Genomic DNA, 25,339 nt, shown 5'->3' with positions numbered 1-25,339 from the left:
GGACACGCTCCAGGGCCTCAATGTCTTTCCTGTAGTGAGGGGCCCAAAACTGAACACAGTACTCGAGGTGCAGCTTCACCAGTGCTGAGAAAAGGGGGATGATGACCTCCCTTAAAACCATAATTTGATCCCAGTTGCCTTTCCTGCACATCTGAGAACACTACAGTACAGATAATTAATATTTGACAGTTTTATATTGCCTCAAACACATCAAAAGATAGGGTGTGTGTTCCATGTTTTATCATAGTAAACTGACTATAGATAAACTAAAGACTGCAATTCTGTTTTATATTTTGTTCTTTTGGAATCCCAAGGGAGGCAGAAAGGAATCATTTCTTTATTAAAACTTTGCTTGGGACCAAATTTTCTGTGCTGGGACCTCCAAGAGACAATCTTAATGAGAGACACAATGCAGGTCAAACAGAGCAAGAGCCAGGGGCTCTATTAGCAGAAAAACAAAACATCCTGAGATAAACCCTGAAACGAGGAAGAAGGTGATGGATGGTTTCCTTTTTGGTTGTTAGATATGCAGAACTCTCTTGGATTGTCTGCAGTCATAAAATTTCCACACAATATATCTGTAGATTACATTGTAACCAAACTCTTCATAAAATGTCTGTTGCTGCAGACATTCTGGGATAAAATAGCAAGATAAAAATTTTGGCTTAACACAGCAATCTCTTTCCATTTCTTCCAATTATATGCAAAATATAACAATGGTTTAAGAGAAGACTCGACAGTGAGACAATGCTTAGCCCACAAGAGTGAAACGAGTTCTGGAATTTCCTTCTGAAGAGGGGAAAAAACCCAAACAACTCCATAACAATAATCTAACAGGGAGGTCTGAGTCACTTACTCCAATGCAAATAGAAAGAGACAACTTCAAGAACCAGGACATTCCCTGCTGTTAGAGTGAAATATGTAGCTTTGCCACTGAACTGTGAGCAAAATGCAGCATTTCCCTTTACTTTCAGGCATTCATAAAAGCAGGGTGCACTTTAAATATTTCTGTGCCTTTATTTATCTTACTTCAGCTTCAGATCTAAAGAACACTCAGTCATGAATAGAAAAAGCCTAACCTTTTTAGTAACTTTTATAGCCCAAGAATTTGTGTTTCTCTTCTCTCATTCCACTTCTGTGAACATTTTCCTTATAGGACTGACTGGGTAAAAACAAAAAAAAACAAAAACAAAAAAAACCAACCTAATCTCTCTGTGATCAAACTGCAAGCTGATAAATTACAAACAGAAACCAATTGTAAGGATTCAGTCTAACAGATGCCTATTCTGCTCCCTTGAAACAAAATACTATCAGCAGTGGATCACACAATCCAGTTCAGAGAGGTTACCCAGCTACATAGGCTAATGTGTAATGACATAAGAGGTCAATACAGAAGTACTGCAAGCCAGTTCAATCTGTTATGCTACACTTTTTCCCTCTAGTTAAGGTAGCAAATCATCACAGGATTATTCAGTGACTCATAGTTGTGGTTTAACCCACAGCTCAGTACTTCACAGCCACTCACTCAATCCACCCCACTCGAGTGGGATGAGGGAGAGAATTGGAAACAAAACAGAACTGGTGGGTTGAGATGAAACGTTATTTGCTAACACAAAAGAGGAAAAAGAAAGCAAAAATGCAAGGGTAACAATATATATATAGCCACAATGCAATTACTTCCCACCTACCAACCAAGGCTCACCACAAATACACCACGAAGTGCACAATTAACTCTGTTTCAGATGAAACCAGGACATAATATAAATACTGACCTTGTAAAGAGAAATTAAAACCTGTGCTTGCAGCTATTCCTCATAGAAAGGCAATTATCTGATTTATTTTAAAAAGGTAAAAATTGATCCAAAATGATGGTGCAGTGAGGAAGAAAGAGAAAAATTCTGACTAAAAATGAAACAAAGGTAAATATAAGATCTTAATAAGTTCTCTATTACATGTAAAAAGCCATGACAAGGTCTTAGGCTTCTTATAGACCGCTTTCTGGAAAACTATTAAATCCTTAAGCAATGATTACTTCAAAAATAAAATTAAAAATATGACAGGTAAAAAAGTAAAAACTGCAGGAGATTCAATACCTGCATAACACACGTAGCAACTGCAGGAAAGCTCTTTTCTCCATTGAAACAAGCATGCAAAAAGATTTAAAATTACTTAGGTTAGTGATAACAGAACAGAAAACTATAAGCATTCCCGACCAAAGCTATTTACAGGACAACTTAGGCCTAGATTCTAAATGCAAGCGTGAAGAGAGTAAGAAAGCATTTAAGAGTAAGGTCTCAATCAGTAAGGTTCTACAGCAGCCACATAACTAAGCCACTTTATGCCTGTAGGACACAACCTGAACAGTGGGACCTTTTTATTTATTTATTAAGTACAAAGATGATTCTACAGCTTCTATTTTCCTGGCCTCCAGTGCAGAAGGTGCAGGACATGCAGTCCTAAGAACTAAGGTAAGCACACGCAAGCTTACCTGCGGACACTTAAATATATGCTGACTACTAATTCCTCCTTCGATATGAGCATGCAGAATAATCAACTTTATTTTCTCATTGATTTTATTCTCCCTGTGATCCATTTCTCTGAAGAAGGTATGAAGAGCATTGTCAATATGAACATCAACATGAACTCAGCAGCCAATACTCACATTGCGCGCTGAAAATGCCTTTTTCATTTTTTGGAGAACACACAAAAGCAAAAGCCAAAATTTTCACCAACTTATTTCAAAACTATTATTTAAACACATTTGAGCAAAGAGGAATCTGTGACAGAAACGGAATTTTTTAAACTACAAAAGCATCTTTTACAAATTAGTTTTAAACATATTTTGGAAAATCTATTCCATTTGGCTGTTTTAAAGCTGCAAGGAAAAAAAAAATCCAACTGTTTTTTGTTTAAAATTCAACATTTAAAAACCACCAACTGTATCTCCACAGAGACTTCCTGAATCTTCAGCTGCTCTAAGTATTTCAAGAACGTCTCTGTGACCCTATGGACTCGTATTTCTGCTTTACTATTACAGTGATGCCAATTTCATCTCCACTGTACCACAGGTTGTAAAGTATTTTTAAAAAGTAAGTAAAATGGGAAAACCTTGACAGACAGTTTCACACTACTTCATGTTAACACACAGGTTGGCATTCAAATGCAATCAGATGCAAGTTCACATAGGTGTTTGCCAGTTCTTATGGCTGGACTCAAAATTACTCTTGGTTTTCAAATTTCAGAGGGAAATAAGGAACAAGCCTTGAAATTATTCTACTTTTTCTAAGGTTCTTGGCTTTACTGCAGCCACTAAAATAGACAGCTAGATAAAAGAAACAAGCAGTGTGCTCAGGTGGCCAAGAAGGCCAATGGCATCTTGGCTTGTATCAGGAATGGTGTGGTGAGCAGGACTAGGGAAGTCATCCTGCTCCTGTACTCAGCACTGGTGAGGCCTCACCTCGAGTACTGTGCTCAGTTCTGGGCACCTCAGCACAGAGGTATTTCTGATTCTCAAAGAATTACAAAAGACAGCGAAGGCGTATTAACATTTTAAATAGCCAAAACAATATTCTGCAGAACTTGTTTTTATTAAAGCCCCTAATCAATGCCTTCAACAATTAATAATTTTAAGGACTTATGCATGCAAGTATACTTACATGAACTACTTACAAGTAATGAGTACCATATCCAATATTAGATACTTGCCTGATTAAGCTATACAACATGATTAGTTTAGAAAGGAGTCTAATTTCACCTTATTAGTTCTTTTAAAACCTAATCTTCCATATAGATTAGAGCCTGGGGCTTTCAGCATTTAGCAGTGCACTGTTAAGGAATATGTTCAGTCTTGGTAAACACCATCTATGCATCTATAAATACTGAAAAGGCACAGATAACGCTTCATAGTCATTTCCATGTGACCAATAGATGGTTAATCAATCGTGTTGTGTTTATACAGAAAAAAAGTTATGCTTTACTGGTGAAGATACTGCTCACGTGAACCTCAATGAAGCAGTCAGCCTGACAGGTAGGATGAACTATAGGGCTGTCTAATTGGTTGCTAAAAAGAAAAGAGCATCAGTAAAGAAGAATGGAGATTTTCATTCACCAGACTGTTGCTGCTATGTCTTTATTACAACTGTTCAAGTAGCTAAGTGTACATTATGAATTTGCACAGTAACTGAAATAAATGGAAGTCATTAAAAGACCTAATAAGAAGTTGAGCATGGTTTGCTGAGCATCCACTCAGTGAAAAACAAGTCCTAGCATCTAAAGAAGTACAACAGAAAACCTGAAGGCTGAGTTCAGCATAGCTCACAGATCTCAGATCAGAACAACTGTTCTTAATTGTCAAAACATTACCCTAAGAGCCCAAGTTCAGTAACATAATGAAACATGATGTTTGCAGAAAAAGATGCAAACTCTCATACCCTTACATAACTTTTCCTACTATAGCTTCAGAGCTATTGAGTTGGTTGGGAATCACAGTGGCCCATGGCTAATGAAATTAGTTCATGAAATACAAAAGAAACTTTCAACGCTTCCATAGTTTTATTAACAAATTCTGACGACTGACTGCGAAGGGTACCCAAAAAGCTACATAGGTCAAGAAGCATCCTCATCTCACATCATGTCTTGAAATACTCACAATATGTATTTCCACTGATGGTAAGAAGCATCTTCTGTCTCAAACTGATTAACATTTCATCATCTTAAGTTTTGGTATTATAGCTCAAGGATATCAATGACCATCTAACTATACCTAGCAATTACATGGCCTGTATACACAACTATGCAGCTGGTATGCTTTTGTGCAAGAAACTCAAGGCTGTAATTAAGCTCTTACATAACATCAATAACAACCTTATTTGCCTACTAGGGTATATGAATGGGGCAGTACGGAAAAGGAAGCTCATGAACTTTTTTGTTGTTAAAATTACAAAAAAGAAATGGGGGCTTGCATGTTTGTTTTTTGTTGTTTTGTTTGTTAGTTTTTAAAGTCAGTGATCAAGCTCCTTTGTGCTAGGTATATTAACTGGAGTTGACAGAAGAACTTTATTGCTTAGGAAAAAAAAAAGAGAAACTGAAAACCAGCTCCATCTTTTTAAGAGATTCAATCATTCAGGCAAAAAAAAAAGTCTGCCCAGCATAGCATTTCAAATGGGAATACCAGTGTTATTTACTATAATAACAACTTTTTTTTTTTTTAAATCTGCTGTGATCTTAAATTATGTTTGGTTTACATGATTATTTCAATTCACGCTAGAATAGATTTTGTTCCATTCTTCCCTACCTAATGGGAATAATACAGACACTTACTGAGATATTTTCTTCTTACACTTTAAAAAATAACCAGAATGGTGTTCAGACACGTTCATATATATTTATATACACACACAAAAATAGCTGTCTGAATCACATGTCAGGCATCCCAATTTTACTTCCCAGAAGCTAACATAATACTCTGCTACACCTGTAGAAGACACCTCAGACTTGCACATGAACTATTTCCTCGAGATTTACAAATCAAAGAGAAAAATGTAAAATAAACTCATTCACAGTTAACTACAGCTCTCTGCTAATGAAAAATAACATCCAACAGAAACAAAAAGTATCTCAATAGACACATAACACTCATTCTACTTCCTTTCCCCTGCATTACACACAAAATATTTTCTAAGCAAGTTCTGGTGCTCTTTGGCCACTTTGTACAAAATACTGATTCTTGAAGACAACAAAATCATAGAAGCATAGGGGTTGGAAAGGACCTCTGGAGATCATTTAGTTCAACCTCCCTGCTAAAGCAGGTTCCCTACAGTACATCACACAGAAAAGCACATGAAGAAATATCTCCAGAGGAGACTCCACAATCTCCCTGGACAGCCTGCTCCAGTGCTCAATTACAAACAAGAGTTTGTTTTTTTCTAGATGTGTTTCACCACCTTTTAAAACAATACTCACTATAAAGAAATATTATATGCAACAAAATGTTTTACACATTAAACTTATTATTTCAAATGTATTTAGCGATGCATTAAAATAATGGCTTGTTCTAGTCATAGACTTAAGAAGTCACAGCTTCACATAATCTTCACATCAATTGGATTAAAACGTAATCTTTGCAATTACGAAGTTAACTTTGAAAAATGAGGAATAGAGGTTTCTTTAAATGTGCTTTTCTTCATCAAAGCCACATTGATCCCAAACTATAGGAACATGCCAGACACTTCTGTAGTATTCAACATTTTTAAAGGAGGCCCAAACATGCAGAGAGAGAATGCTTACCTTTGGTGGTTTTCTAGAAGATGGGGAAAAGTCAGCAACGATGAGGTGAAATAGGAATTGACCATTCACATAAATGGAAGGCAGCAGAAAAAGAAAAGAAATAAAAACAGTCAGTGCACTTCATTACTGTAATCTGAACGTTTTTTCTGTAACCCGCAATGTTTTTAAGAATAATCAAATCAGAAGAAATCAGAAGATACTTATATAGGATATAGCATGGATTTTTAACAAGCTTCAGTAGTTCCTTAATCATTAATATAATCACAGATTTAAAAGAGAAAAAGAAAAATGTACCATTCCTCACAGCTATAAAATCTAACAGCACTGAGTTTAAAAACGATGACAAGCATTCTTTTTCTTTGCCATGGAAGTCAAATCACTTCCATTTTGTGGTAAGCTAAAACAGCCTACAAACCAACAGACAAAAGCACTGGGGCAAAGCCCCTTTGACTTCAGCAGTGCTACACATCCAAGAACAAGGTAGGAGTGAGTTTATGGAAATGTACAGAAAAATAAACCTGTATTTTCCCTGGCCACTGAAAGCCTACGCAGAACACGGCAAACCAAAGCAAAAACACCATTATCTTCAGGCACAACTCCAACCGGTGCTGTCATAAACGGAGCAGAGGTAACAAATTTCAAACTGAGGATACCAATGCAGAGTACTTTGACTTGCCCTTCAATGTTTTATGTTTACCCTGGCAGCCATGTGGTCACACAGTAAATTCAATTAGTTTGTTGGGTTTTTTTGGAGGGACTGGTCACGACCACTGATGTGTCTCACTAAGCAGCCCTGTGCTTGCTAATGCCAGTGCAAGAGAAGAGCCAAAGATACAATACAGAATTAAATTGGTTTAAGGCCATTCATGAAAATTATAATCTTATGCATAGCTTTAAATTAATCTGAAATGATGCACTGTAGAAACACATGAGACCAAGCCCTGCTTTCCCCCACCAAATCACAAACACAAACTCCACAAAGACAGGGGGGAAATAACACTTTGAACTGTCTGTCTACTGCCCCAAAGCATGGAGGCTCAGCAAAAAAAGTTGAAAGAAAGTCAATCACAAACACATCTTACACAATCTTTTCTGCCTACTCTCAGCTCATACCTCAAATGACACATCTGACTAAACCAGAATTACCTAGCTGGCATATAACACTGGTATAATGCAAATACACTTTGTCTCCTAGCCAAACCACCTCCAGCAGCCTTACCCTCTCATTAACAGCAGCTGCTCACCCCATAGCGAGCTCACAGACAGGTGGCTCAGAACTTGTGCTGAAATCACTCTTATCAAGTCAAAAAATACTATTTTGCTACACCTGGAACATTTTTTCATGTAAAGAATTTCCACATGCGATGGAAGTTCAACTTTGTCAACTCACCTAGCCCAAGCTTTAGTATCAGCTCTAAACTTTCTATTCCTACATTAAAGAGATGTTCCTACTGAGGGAAGTTAGCCAGACCTCTTAGAAAACGTTTTCATTATTTCAAATGCATGCACTCATGTCTTGAGAAATAAGTCAAGAACATAACAGCTTTCCTAGGGAATTCCGAATAGGCAGCTGTTGTAGCTCAATAGGGTCCCCACTCAATAGGATCAATTATTAGTCAAAGAAAGCAAGTGTCAAAAAGTTTACCAACTGGTTTTGTTTGATAAGCCTCATATGGATAAGGGGTACAGAACATCACTTCAGTAAACAACTCCTTTTGCACATTTTGTAACACATTTCTTTAAGCAATGCAAGCCTTTTAGGAAGTTCTCTCTCACTTTCTTCTGATGGTTGCTCTAAGGAAAACAGGGCAGTGACTTCTTGTAGCACTGCTGGACAGCTGGAGTTTCCCCATTGGAAGTGAGATCCATTGCATCTTTCTGGATGTTAAGGCATCAGGAGCTGCAGGTGATCTCCTAACTCCTCAGGCACCCGCCAGCCTCAGTAGCAGCAACACAAGCAAAGGCCTCTGGAAATCGGTTACCTTGCTCTAGAGGATTTCTTCAAGCCACTCGAAAATTCCAGCTAAGTCACTGTAACGTTATTCTGGCAATGACTCAGATGGAGATACAAATGCTTTTTCAGTCGAAGGACTCAGACTAATAAAAACTAACTGCTTACAGTCCTACTGAAAGTTGTCTTATAAAACCTGTCTTGGCCTCAAATTTCCATCAAAATATGCTGCTTTCATTTCATTTCTTTCAGATGTGCTTCATAGTTTCTTCCCTGTCCCAAAAGCCAGCATCTTTTCAGCTTCACAAAAACTTGGGTTTGTCTCACTTTTTATCACACCTTGACCAATTAGATCTGGTGATTCAGTATCACAGCTTGGGGGGGGAAGAGGACAGCAGACACAGAGCTACAGCAATTGACATTTTTACTTCCCAGACTTATGCCATGCTTAAACATCAATGTTCCATCGATCACTGCACCAATGACAACACGGAGGCATATCTTTTGAGCAGCAACAAAATCTCCTCTACACCAAGCAGCCAAGAAGTATCACAGTTACCTATTTCTGTAATGTGTCTGCACAATAGCAGTTTTTTGTTTAACCTGACAAAGGACAATTTATTCTGACATATCCAGAATTCAAAACCAAAGTAATCATCACCAAAAACCTGAAAAATATTCTCATCCTTCAGAAGTGCAAATTGCAATTACCTCAAAGCCAACTCCACTTTTAAACTTTCTCTTTTGTCCCGAAAAAATCATGGTATAGCAAAATGTCACTAGAGTGATTTTCTAACTATGCTGAGAAATATGTCTACTGAGGTCTATCCCTGAAGACCTACTCCAGCTTTATCTTCTGCAGCAGCAGCAAGTCCCTCCTATTCTGCCTGGCAAATATGAAAGGCGCAGAGCTCTTGGAGTGGGTCCAGAGGAGGGCCACCAAAATGATCAGAGGGCTGAAGCACCTCTCCTGTGAAGAAACGTTGAGGGAACTGGGATTGTTTAGCTTGGAGAAGAGAAGGCTCCAAGGAGACCTCATTTGAAGGGAGCATATCAACAGGAAGGGGAAAGACTGTTTACGTGGGTTGAGAGTGGTAGGATAAGGATAATAATAGTTTTAAACTAAGACAGGGGAGATTTAGGTTAGATATTAGGAGGAGGTTTTTCACTCAGAGGGTGGTGATGCACTGGAACAGGTTGCCCAAGGAGGCTGTGGATGCCCCATCCCTGGAGGCATTCAAGGCCAGGCTGGATGTGGCTCTGGGCAGCCTGGGCTGCTGGTTGACGACCCTGCACATAGCAGGGGGTTGGAACTGGATGATCATTGTGGTCCTTTTCAACCCAGGCCATTCTGTGATTCTATGATATATATGCCAAGATCTCAACTCAGAACATCTCTATCTCAAATGCACAAAATAAGGCTCAGTTTTGTTATAATTTTCTGTGCTAGAACGTGAAAGTGAAGTTTACTTACTTGTATCAATGTTTTCTCTCTGCCATCTACCGTAAACTCTCCATGACAGCATACAATGAGATGTGTTTAATAATAAGGAATAAGCTAGCATTACATATTGTGACCAGAAAACTAGCGCTGTTTAACAGGGAGCAATAGAAGGCATTCCTTCACAGTGAGCATCCATGGTACTGTCACTGTAATGACAGTTGAGTTCAGAACAACACTGAGAATGGCTTTTGTCCCTTAGTGATGTTGTCAGCATTCCCAACCAAATGCCTCTTCCACCAGAGAAAAAAGTCATCCCAAACATCAAAAAACGTCAAAGCATTGGTAAACGTTTCTCCCACCAAATCCTTCCATCTAATTATGCTTCACCAGCACCCTTTGAGAATGTCATCTGTGGCAGGGGTAAGGTGCTTTTTAAAATGATCCTGTAGGTATAAACCCAGGTATTCCACATTTAAGGAGACGGGGGAGGAAGACACATTTGGAAAGTAGATCTTAGTCTCTCTGGAATGACACCCACACAACCCAATTCTTCTCCAATTGGACCATGCCAAGAAGCCAAGTAGGTCACAACTGTACTATAATTACATCATATTTTGGAAAGTATTCTGTGGATTCTTTTCCTTTCTCACAATCAGCTAATGAAGACAAAGCAGTAATAACCAGCTATGTCAAGTAACCACAGGTAGTATCTATAGCAGATGATGAACCAACCACAGGGTTTCCAGCTTGCTCTTCCAAGCTGACTCCAGCAAAATCATCATCCAAAACAATGACTCTGAAATACCTTTTTGCTCTCACTGCATGTGCAATCACAGCAAATTTGCAGCAGTCGCTATTTTCCCAAATATATAATTAAATGTTTATATGTAGTGGCTATACAGTCATCAAGGTACTTTTCAGGATCACTGGCCAGAGGAATTATTAAAAGCAACATCCAGTATACTAGAAAAGGAGAGAAAAATCTTTTTTTTTTTTTAACGAGTTGAATGATATTCTTTCTTCTGTGAGCGTAAAGATCAGCAAATTGAGATCATCCTGACGGATATAGAAAATGTTTCCACATTTATTTTTGAGCTCTTCCTGGCAGCATTTAATAGTTACAATTTTCACATCTTGCCTTCCACATAGTCCTCACGTGCAGGAGCAATATTCTGTTGAGAATTCTGTAATATCAGGGAATGAATGGCCCCTTTGTATGAGCCAACAGCCTGACTGTTCCCAGCTATGTCAAGTTGGAACAGGTTATCAAACTTGTTATGCTTTCATGTACATGCAAGGATATAGCTTTCTACTCCTCCCATCCACAATTTCAGCCTTTCCTTTTCTTACTACCTTTCCAGCCTCTGGAACCTAAAGACAAGTTGATCACAATAAAGACAATGGTTTTTTTTCTGAGTTTTTTTGGTGGTGTTCTGCTGTCATTCTTTTGGTTTCTTTTGTTTTAAAATCAGATTGCCAGTAATGTAAGCCAAGAACATCCCAGAATCTGTATGTGTTTGCATCATTCAGAGGTAGATTGCAGAACCAGTAGTAGGATCACCATCACAAATGCCTCTTGCTTTATTTGATCAAAGTAACTGCATTGTTTGCCTGGGTATATAAGGCTGTCAGAGTGCTTGTAGCAGAGATAGCAGACATTCAGTACTCATACTTAGAAACTGCAAGTATGTAAAAAAACAGATGAGTTTTTTTCTATTATCCCTCAAAGGAATATCCTGCAACTCTAGGACCTCTCACTGTTGAGTGGTTTATCACTGCAGGTTGTTACTTGCAGGCCTGATACTATGCATCTTAAAAAGTATGTATATGCTTTGTTAATGGGTACTACTTAATAAAAGCATGTATTTAGAAAAGGATTACAGTCTGTCATAGTAACTGTTTTGATGATCATCTGTTGAGAAGTATTAGCAGCTTATCATTTTCCCTCAAAACACAGAGAAAAAGATTTATTTGCTCATTTCCTCCTTCTACTCTTTAAAGGCAGGAGAAGGTCAAAGGAAATGGGGCAATGCCCTGAAAGGGAAACATCCTACCTTTGTACTTGGCTGGGGCACCTCTGGAAGAGCTGGCTAATGAAAAAAGTCAGCATCACAATTCAGTACCAGGGTTCCCAGAACACATACTTTATATATTATTGAACTTTTTTAAAATATACAAATATTTTATATTTTTGCATAAGTTGGGTAGAACATACCCAGAGTCTGTTCAATCCTATCCAGCAAAAGTCTGTTCTACAAAAAAAACCAACAGTGAAATACTAACATTTTAACAAGTAAAGCAGTTTGACCAAGTGCTTGCATAGTGAGATAGCTGATCATAGTAAGAAACATCACAAAACAAACAAACAAACCAACACAGACGAAAACAGTAAAAGTAGGTTGCTCTCTAGCTTTATGAAAGCACTGTATCAAGGAGCTGTGAGCTATGCACTGGTGCCCAATGGAAAGAGAGAAAAGTCAAAAGTGACATCAGTTCTGCAGAACAAGTTAAGTAAAACAGGCATTACAGTAGCAGAGTGACCATCACTGCATAAAAAAAGCCTTACAAGATAGAAAACAGCACCAACTGCACTGGAACACATCTAGTCCCTAAACTACGTTTCACTACAAGTTCTGACTATTTTTGCTGCCCAACATCAGCAATGTATTGACACGAAGTTCAGATAGTTCTAATTTTTACAAAGAAAACTCAAGTGCAAGTAAAAACATTTTGTTTTGTTCTCTACAGAAAATTCTGTCCACTCAGCCATCCTTCAACATTATTTTTTTTTTCCCCCCAAAATAAAAAGATAGTAGTATCACCCCATTTCAGCTAATTGGCTTAGTTTTACTGAAAAAGTAAAAACTGACTCAAAAGCGTCATTCTGCTCTGCAATAAAAGAACTGTAGCTCAAACCTTACTGCTAAGGCCACTATCCAAAACTTATGTCAAATAATCTATTCTCTACAAGTCTTAAATACCATTCATTCAAAGCTTGTCCAAGACTAATTATTCTAACAAGCATCTCCTACCAAAGTACAAGACAATCGCAATAGTGTGTGCTTATATTAACATCAAAGTAGCCTCACAGCAAAATGGCAAAGGAATGTAAGATGCAACGACTGTTATTAAAGGCAGTTGCCAAAAACTGATTCCCTAAAACTGATTATTTCTCACCTTTTCCAATAAAATTGAATGCTAAAGATTCTAAATCAGGAGATTTTTTTACTAACTCATCAATCAGGGTGAGATAAGAGAAACGAGTCATATCTCAGAAGCAGGGAGCTGTCAGCTATTAAGCCAGTCTTCAATGACTGATTCTCAGCCTGAATTGAATGAAACTTTTGTCTGGGCAAACACTCCACAGTTCTGTAAAGCATGTAGAAAGGCATTCTAGCAATGTTAATAAAGTCACCATGACATTTATTAGGGAGCTATTATTCCAATGTTGTTGCATTTATTCCTAGCACTCAGAAGGAGAAAAACGTCCTGTGCATTAACTGGCATTTCAACTCCGTGCACACACCTGCACCCAACAACTAACTGCCCCTCATCTCTCCAGTGTCAAAGGAAAATGCTCTCTTTTAATGTTCTTGCTCTGCAGAAATCTCCTTCTGAAATGCTGCCTATACAAACCACCAAAACATTAGGCTGCATTGTAGATCACCCCTTCTGCATGCAGCATTCAAAGACGTTTGGAAAAATAAAGAGCTTTAATTAATTGTTGAGTGTTTGTTGCAAAACAGATCACCTTCAAAGGTAGATGATGGAAACTTGCTAAGCAATGTAGTATTTCATAAATTAAATTCCACTTCATTAATAACAGACAGTTTAAAGCTCGGTATCACAATTTGCTTCAAAGATACTCAAAGTGATTAGCAACTCGATAGATGAAGATTTAGGCAGATGTCTCATTAAAAAAAGAGATAGTGTACTGGAAAGAATTCAACTATTGGATTAAAGTAACTCGATCTGAATCTCAGTTGTAACAGTATGTTATAACATTTGGTTGTAAGACTATTCTTGCTGTGAGGTTCTTTCCTAGTCAAGCAGGACAAGGATTTAGCTGAGCCATTCCCGATGCAACAGCCCCAGCCATTTGTTCAGACTGGACAAGATACAACCCACAGATTTCTCTGTCACATTCCATCATCACACCAGAGAAAATCATCATGCAAATTTAATCTAATTTATGTTACTAATGAGATTCCAAAAAAAGATGCTGATTAGGCACGGCACTTCACACAGCTGTGCAAATGTATGTTAACATTCTTTAAATATAACTGTAGTATGAAAGAATTATCTTCCTGAGACTCAGCAGAATTCACAAATTGCTATCTTCATTTCTTCCTAGCATGCTTTTTCAGTGTTGTGAATATTCAATGAAACGATCAGAAATGCCATTCATTAACTTGTGTAAGAAATTGAAGGACATATAACGTGCCGGTGGCTACCATTACGTTATTTGCTTTAAAAGACAGTGCTAACAAACGTGATAGAACACAATGCAGAGAAAGAGATGATGCATGTGATAAAAAAAGGTTTATTGTGAGGAACGATATAGCAGGGATGTAAACTCAAATCAGTTCCACCTAGTTAAAGTAAGTTGCTGCGGAACCAACACCCAAATTAGAAGTAGTGAAGAGACTTTATCCCTATATAGGACCCATACAAGTGAAATTTTTATTCACTATTTTCTTTAAAGCGTAGGCAGTATTCTAGCAAGCTCTAGTAACCCAGCATGTCATGAAATGAATTACAGAAATCAGCCCAAGAAAAACCATTCACAGCATTTGCTCCGAGTTCCTCAGCTAACAAAAATAGAACGACTGCCAAGGCAACTCATGAACTTCAGAGGGCAAACAACAAGCACTATGCTACTGAACCTAGAGGAAGACACAACCCGAGCTCATTTCTAGAGTCCGTGAAGAGATGAGTTCCAGCAAAGAAGGGCTGGCAACTGCCATGGCACTCAGGTTTTCCACCTGAGGGCTTCAGACAGAGGTTACCTTCTGCTTGAAGTCAGAGAGGCACACAAGTCACAGTGCTGAATGCCTTGTCAGAAAATGCAAGCTAGTGCTCCGTACAACTGAGGAGGTGAGACCAGCAAAATTTAATCCTTCCCAGCAAACTGGAGATTTGTGGAAATTGCTATAAACATCACCTTGCCTAAAAGCTTTGTTGTGAGTCAAAGTAAGACTTTACAAGCAGGCATTACCTTATGTATGAATAATATGCACTTGCTGATAACGATCTCCTCACTTGTGTGCCATGCTAGCATTTAAGAGACAATGAACGCTTCTATGAAACTACTAGCACTGGCATTTCCATCTTTGGAGCCAGGGTCTTTTCAGAGATGCCAGGACAACAGGCAGTGGCAACAGACAGGAGCAAAAGAGGTTCTGTCTGAAAACCAGGTTGCAATTCTGTGCTGTGCAAGTACTGGAGTACTCAGACTGGCAGCCCAACGTGTGAGGTCTCCTCGGAGATGCCCAAAATCTTCCTGGACTGGGGCCTTGTCATTCTGCTCTGGGCAGCCCTGCTTGAGCAGGGGTTAGGCCAAATCCTCCAGAGGTCCCCTTCTCATCTCAACCATCCTTTGAAAAGTGCTCTAATTGATTTTCATTTAAGATAATGGTGTAGAGCATGAACATTAGTATAAGATGATGTGCTTAGTTTGTAACTGAGGAATTTTTAAACCATTTACAACCATCCCAGGCATTAATAACATTTTTACTTTAAAAAGCCAATAAAAACATCTCTAAAAGCCTTTATGTGGTATGTTCCACACACCAACTTAATGCATCGCTTAACGCACTTCAGAGATAGAAGTGTACAAAACAAAATATAGAACATTTTCAGCAGTTATGTAGCGTTCAGTAGGGTTTCATGCCTACTTTTTACACCAGTACTTCATTCAAGTCTCCAAGAAGTCTGTTTGCTGTGAAGAGCAATATCTGTTGTTCCCTTCAAGTGATGTTACCAGGAAAGGCCTTTCACTTATTGAGGTGTCACTTTTTGATTTTCAGTAAACAAGCTTGTCAGCACTACTTGAAAACTGCAGTTTGCTCTGGCAGATAAAGGGATTTTAACTTAGTCTCCGTTATCTCAGTAGGGGGTCACAGCCATTACTATGAAAATGATGTTTCTACACAGCTTCAGTGCAAATAAAACACTTAAAGGCAACAAACTCAAATAAAATTCAGAGTCAAATGGGACAGGGTTTAAACTCAATTCTTAAAAAAGAAAAATTGGGTTTGCTTTGACAAGTCAGAAATACATAGGCCACTCCAAAAGTAATGCTTCCTATTTATTTCTATGGAAGCAACAGCTACAAATTGCACAATAACACTATTTGATAGAGCAAATTCTCAACTACAAAACACCATTTTTCAATGTAGTCACTACCATTCATTATGCATTTTCACCAGACATGAACAACAGCACGCATGCCGTGCTTTTAAAAATCTGCATGGCTATCCAGAACAATGTAGTTTGTTTTTCAACACAGCACTCCCTGCCTCACATCCACTGTTCAGTCTCCAGAAACATTCAGCAAGCATCGATGAATGTCAACGGGTGCCATTTTTTCCACACCAAGGAATTCAATGACATACCTTTGCTTCATGTCTTGCACTTCCATGTCAGACAACATTTTGTCAAACTGCCCCTCTGCTGCTACCTGTTGCACAGCAATAAAATATAACAAAATAACACTGGCAGGAAGGTTCGATCTCTACTGCCAATACCACCAACGTTCACCTCTGACACTGTGGGCCTGCATCATAAAATGTGAGGCATTACTTTCAGAGCTGCCCTCATATAATAAATGGTTTAAAACAAAGATGATTTACTGCTCACTTTACCTAGAGACTTGTATATGAAGAAAGACAGATATAACTCTGAAGTACATTAGCAGAGAATGAGTCCATAGCTAAATGTTAACAACTGAAGTAATTTGATTTTACTTATTTCACAATACACAGTAAACAGTCGACCTCTGTCCTATAAAATTACAATCAGTTTGACAATAAAAATGTTACACTAAAGTCAGAAGTACAAGATAAAGTATTACAAGCAGTTTTCAATACGAAAATGTTGACTCCATAGAGTAAATATGGACACGTGAATCACAAGATTACAAGCAAAGTGTGAAAGAAACAAGAGTCATCTCAGACTTCTTAGACTTGGAAGGTCATGAAAACCCAGAAGGAGGTCACAATCCTATGGAGTACAAGTCACTAACACAATCAAAGAATTACTGAAGAACCAAATTAGATATTTAGTGCTTCCTGAAAAGAGAGAAAAACAAAATGAGTTGTCTAGTCTTGGAGACAAGTTAGTGAGATCATATCTGCCAATCTATGTTAACAGGCTGAATATAGCAAGCATATATAGTATCCACTGTATACAGCCTATGACTGCCACAACTAACCATGCCATGAAGTCTTAAAGACTCCAGAGTAGAAACAAATCAGTATCAGTTATGCTGCTCTGCCTCACAGAGAGCTTTTCATCCTACCAACGGTCAGATGTTTTTCCTGATCTTGAAGAAATTTAAACTCACGTGCCAACACTGTCCCATAATTTAAAGCTTCAAACCATCTCAGCTACCTACACAGAGCTGGGAGCAAACATGTGAGCCACTCTTTTGGGTTCTGCAGTCTTTTAACCATCCTAGTAACTTCATGTACCGGTTTGGATTCATATTTCTTAAAGATAGCATATCTGAAACATAGGGAATAATCTATAAGTGATTCTACCAAGTGCATTTTAGAATGGCATACATCTATGCTGTAGTTATATTGTACTACTTAGGAAGTAATATCTGCATTTTTAAGAGTTTGGAAAACACGTAGAAATAAGAAACAAGACTTCTTGCATATAAAGCACCTTAACCTTTGTCACAGTCCTACAGCACTCTTGAAGAAGAATTGCCTAGGTCTTCTGTGAAAGGCAGAATGAAGAACTACAGCAAATTTTAGTTTGCATTAGAAATCAGAAAGAACGAGGCATGAACCACAGCAACAGCTTCCCTTTTTTTAAAGCTCAAAACAACTTCAGCCAACAAATTCTTTCCAAGAACATCTTGCAAGCAGAGAAAGGAAAACTTTGAAAGCAGAACCTATCTTTATTAAGGTCACAGCTGAAATCATTTTTACCTCAGCAGGGAGAAGGAGAGGAGGAAAAACAGGTAAGGTTTCAAGTGTACACACTCAGTTTTAGGTCTAAGGCATAATGAGTAAGCTTCAGACAAGCACACGTTGGCAACAGTTGTCCTAAGAAAACCTCCTGTGATTGCTCAAGAGGCAAAGAGCAGAAACTTCTTGAACTGGCATCTCCAGATTCTTGTTCTCAGCTCCTCTGCTGGAATTTGTCACAATCAGCTGTGCCTCTGCCAGATAAATGCAGAGTGGTGGAGAGGGGAGTCTTGGTTTGTTTTGCCATTCCTTATTTTAAAAACAAGTTTCACCATTTTCATTTTCCAAACCAGAAAACAGCTGTAGCAGTGCAGGAAACATGCTAAGCTTCAGCAGTGCAGTGGAAACACAAAAGCAGAGACAGAGGTAAAGCTGTAAGGCAAAGTCCTACACCACAGCTAAGCCACAGATATATTACAGAAGGGGGAAACTGCCTTTGGCAGACATCAGGTCCTTTAATCAAGCCAACTCAATGTTCACATAACATGGCAGAAAACAGCAGTCTTCCACAGTTTCAGAACACGGTGCTTTCATCAGCAGTAAGAAACTTTAGATGGGATTAAGTGCTATAATTGAGCTTAAGGGCCTTCCATTACTTTTCTTCCATAATAATTTGCTTAAGCATATTTCAACTACATGGACTTTCAGAAGTCACAGTATCTTGCAACAAATTCCAAATTTTAGTTATGTTCGTGTCCTTTCATTTCTGAGCCCTTCTGCTGAGGTAATGTTAAGTTTCCATACAATAAAAAACAGTAAACCATTTCTTCTACTGTTCATAGATGTACAGATCTCTAAGCATACTCCTTTCCCCTCCATAGCTGTTTTCTTTCTAGGCCAAAAGACTCATACATTGGTTCTTCAGATATCACAGAATGGCTTAAGTTGGAAGGTACCTTAAATACATCCAGTTCCAACCCCTTGACATGGGTATGATTGCCAGCTACTAGATCAGGTTGCCCAGGATCTCATCCAAGCTAGTCTTGAATGCCTCCAGGAATGGAGCACCTACAGCTTCTCTGGGCAGCCTGTGCCAGTGCCTCACCATCCTACCAGTAAAAACTTCTCCCTAACTTGAATCTCTCCTCTTTTTATTAAAAGCCATTCATTCCCCCTTGTCCTATCACTCTCAGACCACGTAAAAAGATCCTCCTTTTCCTGCCTGTAAGCTCCCTTCAAGTACTGGAAGACCACAATGAGTTCTTCAGGCTGTACAAGCCCAGCTCCGTCAACCTTTCCTTGTAAGAGAGGTGCCCCAGCCTTCTGATCATCTTTGTGGTCCTTCTCTGAACCCATTCTAACAGCTTCACATCCTTCTTGGGCTGTAAAGATGGCCTGCAATTTCACTACGCTTACCGCTAATCTGCACAAAAAGAGGTAGATGAGAAACTATAACTGAGTACAAAAGCTAAACAAGATTTGTATTTAACAGTGAATTGTATGCACCTCATTTCTCAGCTAGTCACACCCCAACTGAAGAACCTCCCACAACACTGTGGGTGGCACCTACTAACAGTAACACCATTGTGCTAATATACTGCCATACCTGTAGTCATCCCTCTTTAGTACATTTATAAAAAAGAAACAAAAGAATGAGCGCAGGCCTCCTACGGACTTCATGAGTGATTTGCAAGGGTGGGGGGGATAAGATTTTAAACAGGCACATGGCTCACCTCTAAGCTTGTGATTTTTAATAGCCTAATCAAAGGTAAAACAACCAGTGAGTTACAACAGTCTTACAAGGAGCAACTGAGGGAACTGGGATTGTTCAGTTCAGAGAAGAGAAGGCTCAGGGGAGACTTTATTACTCACCGCAACTACCTCAATGAAGGGTGCAGCAAGGTGGAGGTTGGCCTCTTCTCCCACATACTAAGGATAGGATGAGAGGTAATGCTTCAAGTTGCAACCAGGGGAGGTTCAGGCTGGATGCTAGGAAAAATTTCTTGTCCAAAGAGTGGTGAGATATTGGAACAGGCTGCCCAGGGAGGTGGTAGAGTCACCAACCCTGGAGGTGTTCAGGAAATAGATGTGGCACTGAGAGGCATGGTTTTGTGGGCATGGTGGTGATGAGTTGACAGTTGGATTAGATGGTGTTAGAGGTGTTTTTCAAGAATTCTATTAATTCTTATCCTCCAAAACACAATACTGGTGCCCTGTCTGTATAATATGCTCCATTCAGGCCTTTTAAAAATGCTGTCAATACTTCAGACTGACATTATTTAAAAAAAAAAAAAAAAAGTGTTGATAACTTAATTGCAAAACTCCTTGATCACTTTCCTCTCTTTACTGAACTCATTATCGAAATTACCATTGTTTCAGAATAAAATGTTGCAGATTTAAAGCAAAGATATTAGAAAAAAGGTGATACAGAAGTCTAAGATCAAAATGATTGTACTGAGATGTGAAGCACAAATATATCCTCCTACTTCAGGAGCAATCTGTTACAGTAAAATACAAAATGTTGGGAGATGAAGCCATCTGCATACACATTTGTTTGTGCATTTCAAACACACTCATGGTGTCACCAATTCAAAAGCTGTATCCAAGAAAAAATACTCAGGGGGAAAAAAAAGAAAAAAAGACTGCACTTTTACTTCCTAAAGGAGGGGAAAAAAGGTTTTATTCTTAGCTGCGTTCTCATGAGACTGAGATACATTATTTTCTATAAACTGAAGATCCAGATAAATGTGACACATAAGAGCTTCTATCACATCCTGACACTGTTTTCCATCCCCAGTCCTATAAATCCAGTGGCTGCAACTGTTTCTACTTAAAGTACCTTGTACCACCTCTCACAAAAGTGCATATTCTCTGAATGTATTCCTGAATGCACACACAGCTACTCCTCTGTGCAACAACTGCAGTTAAGAGCAAAAGAGCAATTATCCTAACTTAGGTAAGCTTTTTTGTTTGTTTGTTTTATGCCGACAAGAGCTGTCTCTAACAGACGCAACAGACGTAACATTAGTTTTGATGAAGTAAGCTCTATATAAATAAGCTGTCACGCTAAGCCAAAAATAAATTAACTACATAAAATAAGGATGCATAAAAATATAAGCCTTTAAATAGAAAGCCTAGCTTTTCCAAATACCAATTTTTAGATCTAATTTGTACAAGGACATTTGAAGTAAATACTTCAGTTACTATGAGAACAGTATCTCTTGATTGTTGGGCAACTACAAATAGTTTTTTTTTGTGTGTGGAGCATTGCAGAAATTTCAAGGAATTTTTACTTCTCACCTTTGAATACTCTGGAAGATAGCACTGCATACATTAAATCAAGTGCAACTCCACTTTGTCAAACCAAAAGAGCATTTGTACCATTTCATCTCATAGAGGGATATATCTTCAATACACTGAAGTCTCATTAGCTCCTCTTCTGACTTTGCTGAGTGGATATCTCACATGCAAATCCCCTTCTGCAATGAATCAAGCATAATAAACAAACTCTTCACCCTTTGGGCACTAGAGGTAGGGGAAAGACAGTAGAGAGCAAGAGGAAGAGAAAGGCCATTTCTCTGTGCAGTAGGGTGGCAGCTAGCAGATGTGGATAATGGTTGCATCTCCGCATACACATGACACCAAACTTCTGCCTCACAGGGTCTAGTTGGAGTAGTGTGAGTGCTAGTGAGCAAACAAAGGTCCTGGAGTCTTCACATAAGGTGAAACAAACAGGAACTAAGCACCAAGATTCTGTTCTGTACATCTATAACTGGGAGAAATCTTCACAAAGGCAACTGTAAAAGCCTAAACATAGTCTGAATTCTTTTTTCTTTTTTCTAAGTAGCACATTTACTGTTGTCCTAAGACAATTTGTTATATCAATACAGTACTCTCCAAATACCACGTGAGAAGACTCTCTTAATAACCGTTGGGAGAAGAGAGACCTTTCACAATCACATAATTCTCTCAAGAACACGAAGGAAGCATTTATTCCATTTGAAGAGGAAGAACATTGTCACTCTTCATGCCAAGTTTTGTTAGGGACTAGGCACACTGCTTGGAAACAGAACTGTATAATGGAAATAGTGAGAAACTTTGCCACAGCATCTGTGATAATATAAATATCCAAGATTGCAAACAATATCACGTGAGCATTCCAGGCCAGCCTATAAATAGTGACTGAGAAAGAACTGACCTCTCACATCCATGGTGCCTCAGTAAAGCGTGTATGTGCTATAAAAATAACAATAAATAATGATTTGTTTAGTAACAGCATGTAAAGAAAATAAGTCTGTGTGAATTCTGTGCATTAGCTATTTACATACCGTAATTCATTAAACTGATGATCATTCACAAGACCAGTGACAGATTAACTGAACATAATAGTGTATTTTTTATGTGAGTGCATAGCAGCAATAATAACATGACTAATTGCCTGTCTTCATATTGTGATCTGAATTTATAAATCAAAACTCAACTTCAAATTCCAGCTACAAAATCAATAGTATTGTATTTGTATATCGAGCTAAGATTGTTAGAGATAAGATGCTTATCCATACCTACCTACAGAGACAATCGCTTTGTACGAGAAAATACACCTCCTTTGATACTGCTAATTATTTTTCCAGAAAGAACAACTGAACAACAGTTTCATATTAATAGCTACACCACATACTTATACAATAACGGGAGCGGACACATTCCTCAGGTAAGAGATTAATCACATGTAAGCCTCAAAAACAATCAGAATTTCCTGAGAGATAATGGAAAAGATAATTCATGTATTACTCAGGATTGGCTTATTCATTTTACTTTGCAATAAAAGGAAGGTGCTAGACACTATTACAGACAAAAAAGGACAATTGACTCAAAAGCACTAATGAATTCAAAGTTTATCAGTGGCTTCAAATGCCAGATTTCACCCATTCACATGGCTATATCCAAAGGATAAATACTTGTGTCTCAACAGCTTGCCTCACCTTGTTTATTTCACATATTTCAGACACTTTAGTTACACCATCCCCCTAAAGCCAACTACTTATTTTAATGTAACACAGCAACAATAAAAAATCTGAACAAAGAGGAGAAAAAAAAGATGGATTTAAATGTCCTAGATTCACCCTTCTCACTTGCGATGGCACTTGTCAAGCAGCTCCTGTGATCAACACAAATGAGCTCAGTTCTCCTGGAATGTGCATCCCTCAGCTCCATCACTTAAAATCGTAATAGAAATGCATTTACTAAACCTTATTCAGAACAGTTAGAGTTTTACATCTGATCACACCTCTGCACAGAAGCAGAGGTAGCAAGGAGCAAACCTAATGATGACACAGATGAATTCACACTCATTTTTGTTGTCAGACTCAGCACAAGGAGAGGCTCCAACACATCAGAACTAGCTCTGGGAAGACTCCCAGCAAACAAGCCTGAGATCAGCAATACTCTGCACTAGAACAGAAAGCAGGAGGTAACCCAGACCAGCAGCTGAAGGCCAGCGAGACCAGCAGAGCTCATTAGCCAGGTATCCATCTGGCAGTATACACAGTCAAGCCAGGACACGGTGGGAGCCCTGCAGAGTTGCTCATTTCCTGCTCTCCTCCTGCTTGAAAGGAAAAGAGCTACAGGGTAAAAATAAAAAATAAAAAATTGGGTGGTACGAGGAAGCCATAACTCCATGCTCCACAGGTATACTACAATTCCTTAGAACAGCTAGCTGGATTGCTAGGCCCAGAGAGTGGCAGAGAATATAATTAAATTCAGCTGATGACCAGTCACTAATGGCATTCCCCAGGGCTGGGTACCAGGGCCAGGCCTGTTTAAAATCTTTACCGATAATTGGACAAATGGATGAGGTGCACTCACACCGTTTGCAGATGACACCAAGCTGGGAGGACTTCTGTAGGGCCTCCCTACCCTAAGGGAGATGAACACAGACTCTACAGAGAGATCAAGATAGGCTGGATAGATGGGATGAGACCAATTCAAGTTTCACAAGACCAAGCATCAGTTCTTTCACTCCTGTCACAACAACCCCATGCATCACTATTGGTTGAGGGTAGAGTGGCTGGAAAGCTGTGCAGAGGAAAAGGAGCTGGATGCATTACGTGACAGCCAGCTGAACACGAGCCAGCAGTGTGCCCAGGTGGCCAGGAACACCAACAGCATCCTGACTTGTATCAGAAATAGTGCAGTCAGAAGGAGCAGGGAGGTGGTTGCCCCTCTCTACTCAGCACTGAGGCCACACCTCGAGTACTGTATTCACTGCTGGGCCTCTCACTAAAAGAAAGGCACTGGGGTCCTGGAGCGTACCCAAAGGGCAACAAAGCTGATTAAGTGTCTGGAGCACAAGTCTTACTGCTCGAGAAGCAGCTGGGAGAACTAGGATTAAGTCTGGAATAGAAGAGGCTCAGGAGAGACCACTTCCACAAAGAAGGGTGCAGCAAGGCATGGGCCAGCCTCTTTTCCCAGGTAATCAGTGACAGAGCAAGAGGTAATGGCCTCAAGTTGTCCCACAGGAGGTTCAAGTTGAACATTAAGAAAAATTTCCTCTCAGAAGAGTGGTGATGCACTGGAGCAGGCTGCCCACGGAGGTAGTGGAATCACCACCCCTGGAGGTATTCAAGGATGGTGTAGATGTAGCACTGTGAGGCAAGGTTTAGTGGGAATGGTGGTGATGAATTGACTGTTGGACTAGATGATCTTAGAGGTGTTTTCCAACCTTAATGACTCTGTGATGATCACAGAAGACTGAAACCTAGTGGGAGCAATAAGTGCCAAGGCAGTGCCATAAAATGTTGCAGTATTTCTATAATCTTTATTTAATTTCTATAATCTTTATTTAATTTATTTAATAAAAATTAATTATTTAAGAGATAAAAGGAAAAGAAAGCCAGGTATAATTGGAAACTAGAGGATTTTCAGTTTGAAGAGAACTAAGTCTATGGTAGACAAGGTAGTACAGTAAATACTTGTCACTGGGTTTCTGTTTTGCAGATCAACACACAACTTTTAATAGAGTTCTAAAACACATCCTTGAGACTACATCAGTTGACTACAGACTATTTGAAGGAAATAAGAATAAAATATATAGTGGGAAGCTGCTGTTATTTGACTAGCAAGGCAGAGTTGCATACTGTTACCAAGAAATGCCCTGCAATGTATGTGAGACAGTTGCAGTTTCCAAGTTGCATGTTTAAACAGGAATGTGCTCTTTTGTTCTACTTTCTTCCCCTCATTTAATCATAATGAAGTCACTTGTGACATTACAACGGTTTCCAGAGCAACAGTCCAGTCAGATGTGATGAGCACAAGATAAGGGTGTGTGCAGGAGAGCTCTGTAAGCCACTGGTGATCCAGATGGGGAGTTCAGCATAAATCTCCCAGGTCAAAAAACCAACTGGATCTGCTTTCTGTATGAGAAGACAGACTTTCATACAATGGAATCTCTGAAGCAGCACTGAAGAAATATATCACCTGTTCCACGTACATAATGTTAATTGGAGAAACAAAGTAGAA

At 38.9% G+C, this 25,339-nt stretch overlaps 1 protein-coding gene across 1 annotated transcript in view; it reads right to left on the bottom strand.

Annotated features, from left to right (window-relative positions):
- Nucleotides 1-6,405, bottom strand: part of KIF13A (kinesin family member 13A) — a gene marked incomplete at its 5' end in the record, with an annotated part of 73,710 nt that extends 67,305 nt beyond the window's left edge. Inside the window, 1 exon segment of the mRNA XM_031552687.1 lies at nucleotides 6,286-6,405. Within this exon segment, the coding sequence (XP_031408547.1) occupies nucleotides 6,286-6,405 (120 nt within the window).
- Nucleotides 6,406-25,339: the final 18,934 nt, after the last annotated feature.

The sequence above is a fragment of the Meleagris gallopavo genome, chromosome 3, assembly GCF_000146605.3.
Source record: "Meleagris gallopavo isolate NT-WF06-2002-E0010 breed Aviagen turkey brand Nicholas breeding stock chromosome 3, Turkey_5.1, whole genome shotgun sequence".
NCBI classification, from domain to species: domain Eukaryota; kingdom Metazoa; phylum Chordata; class Aves; order Galliformes; family Phasianidae; genus Meleagris; species Meleagris gallopavo.
This window is presented reverse-complemented; position numbering and strand designations above follow the sequence as displayed.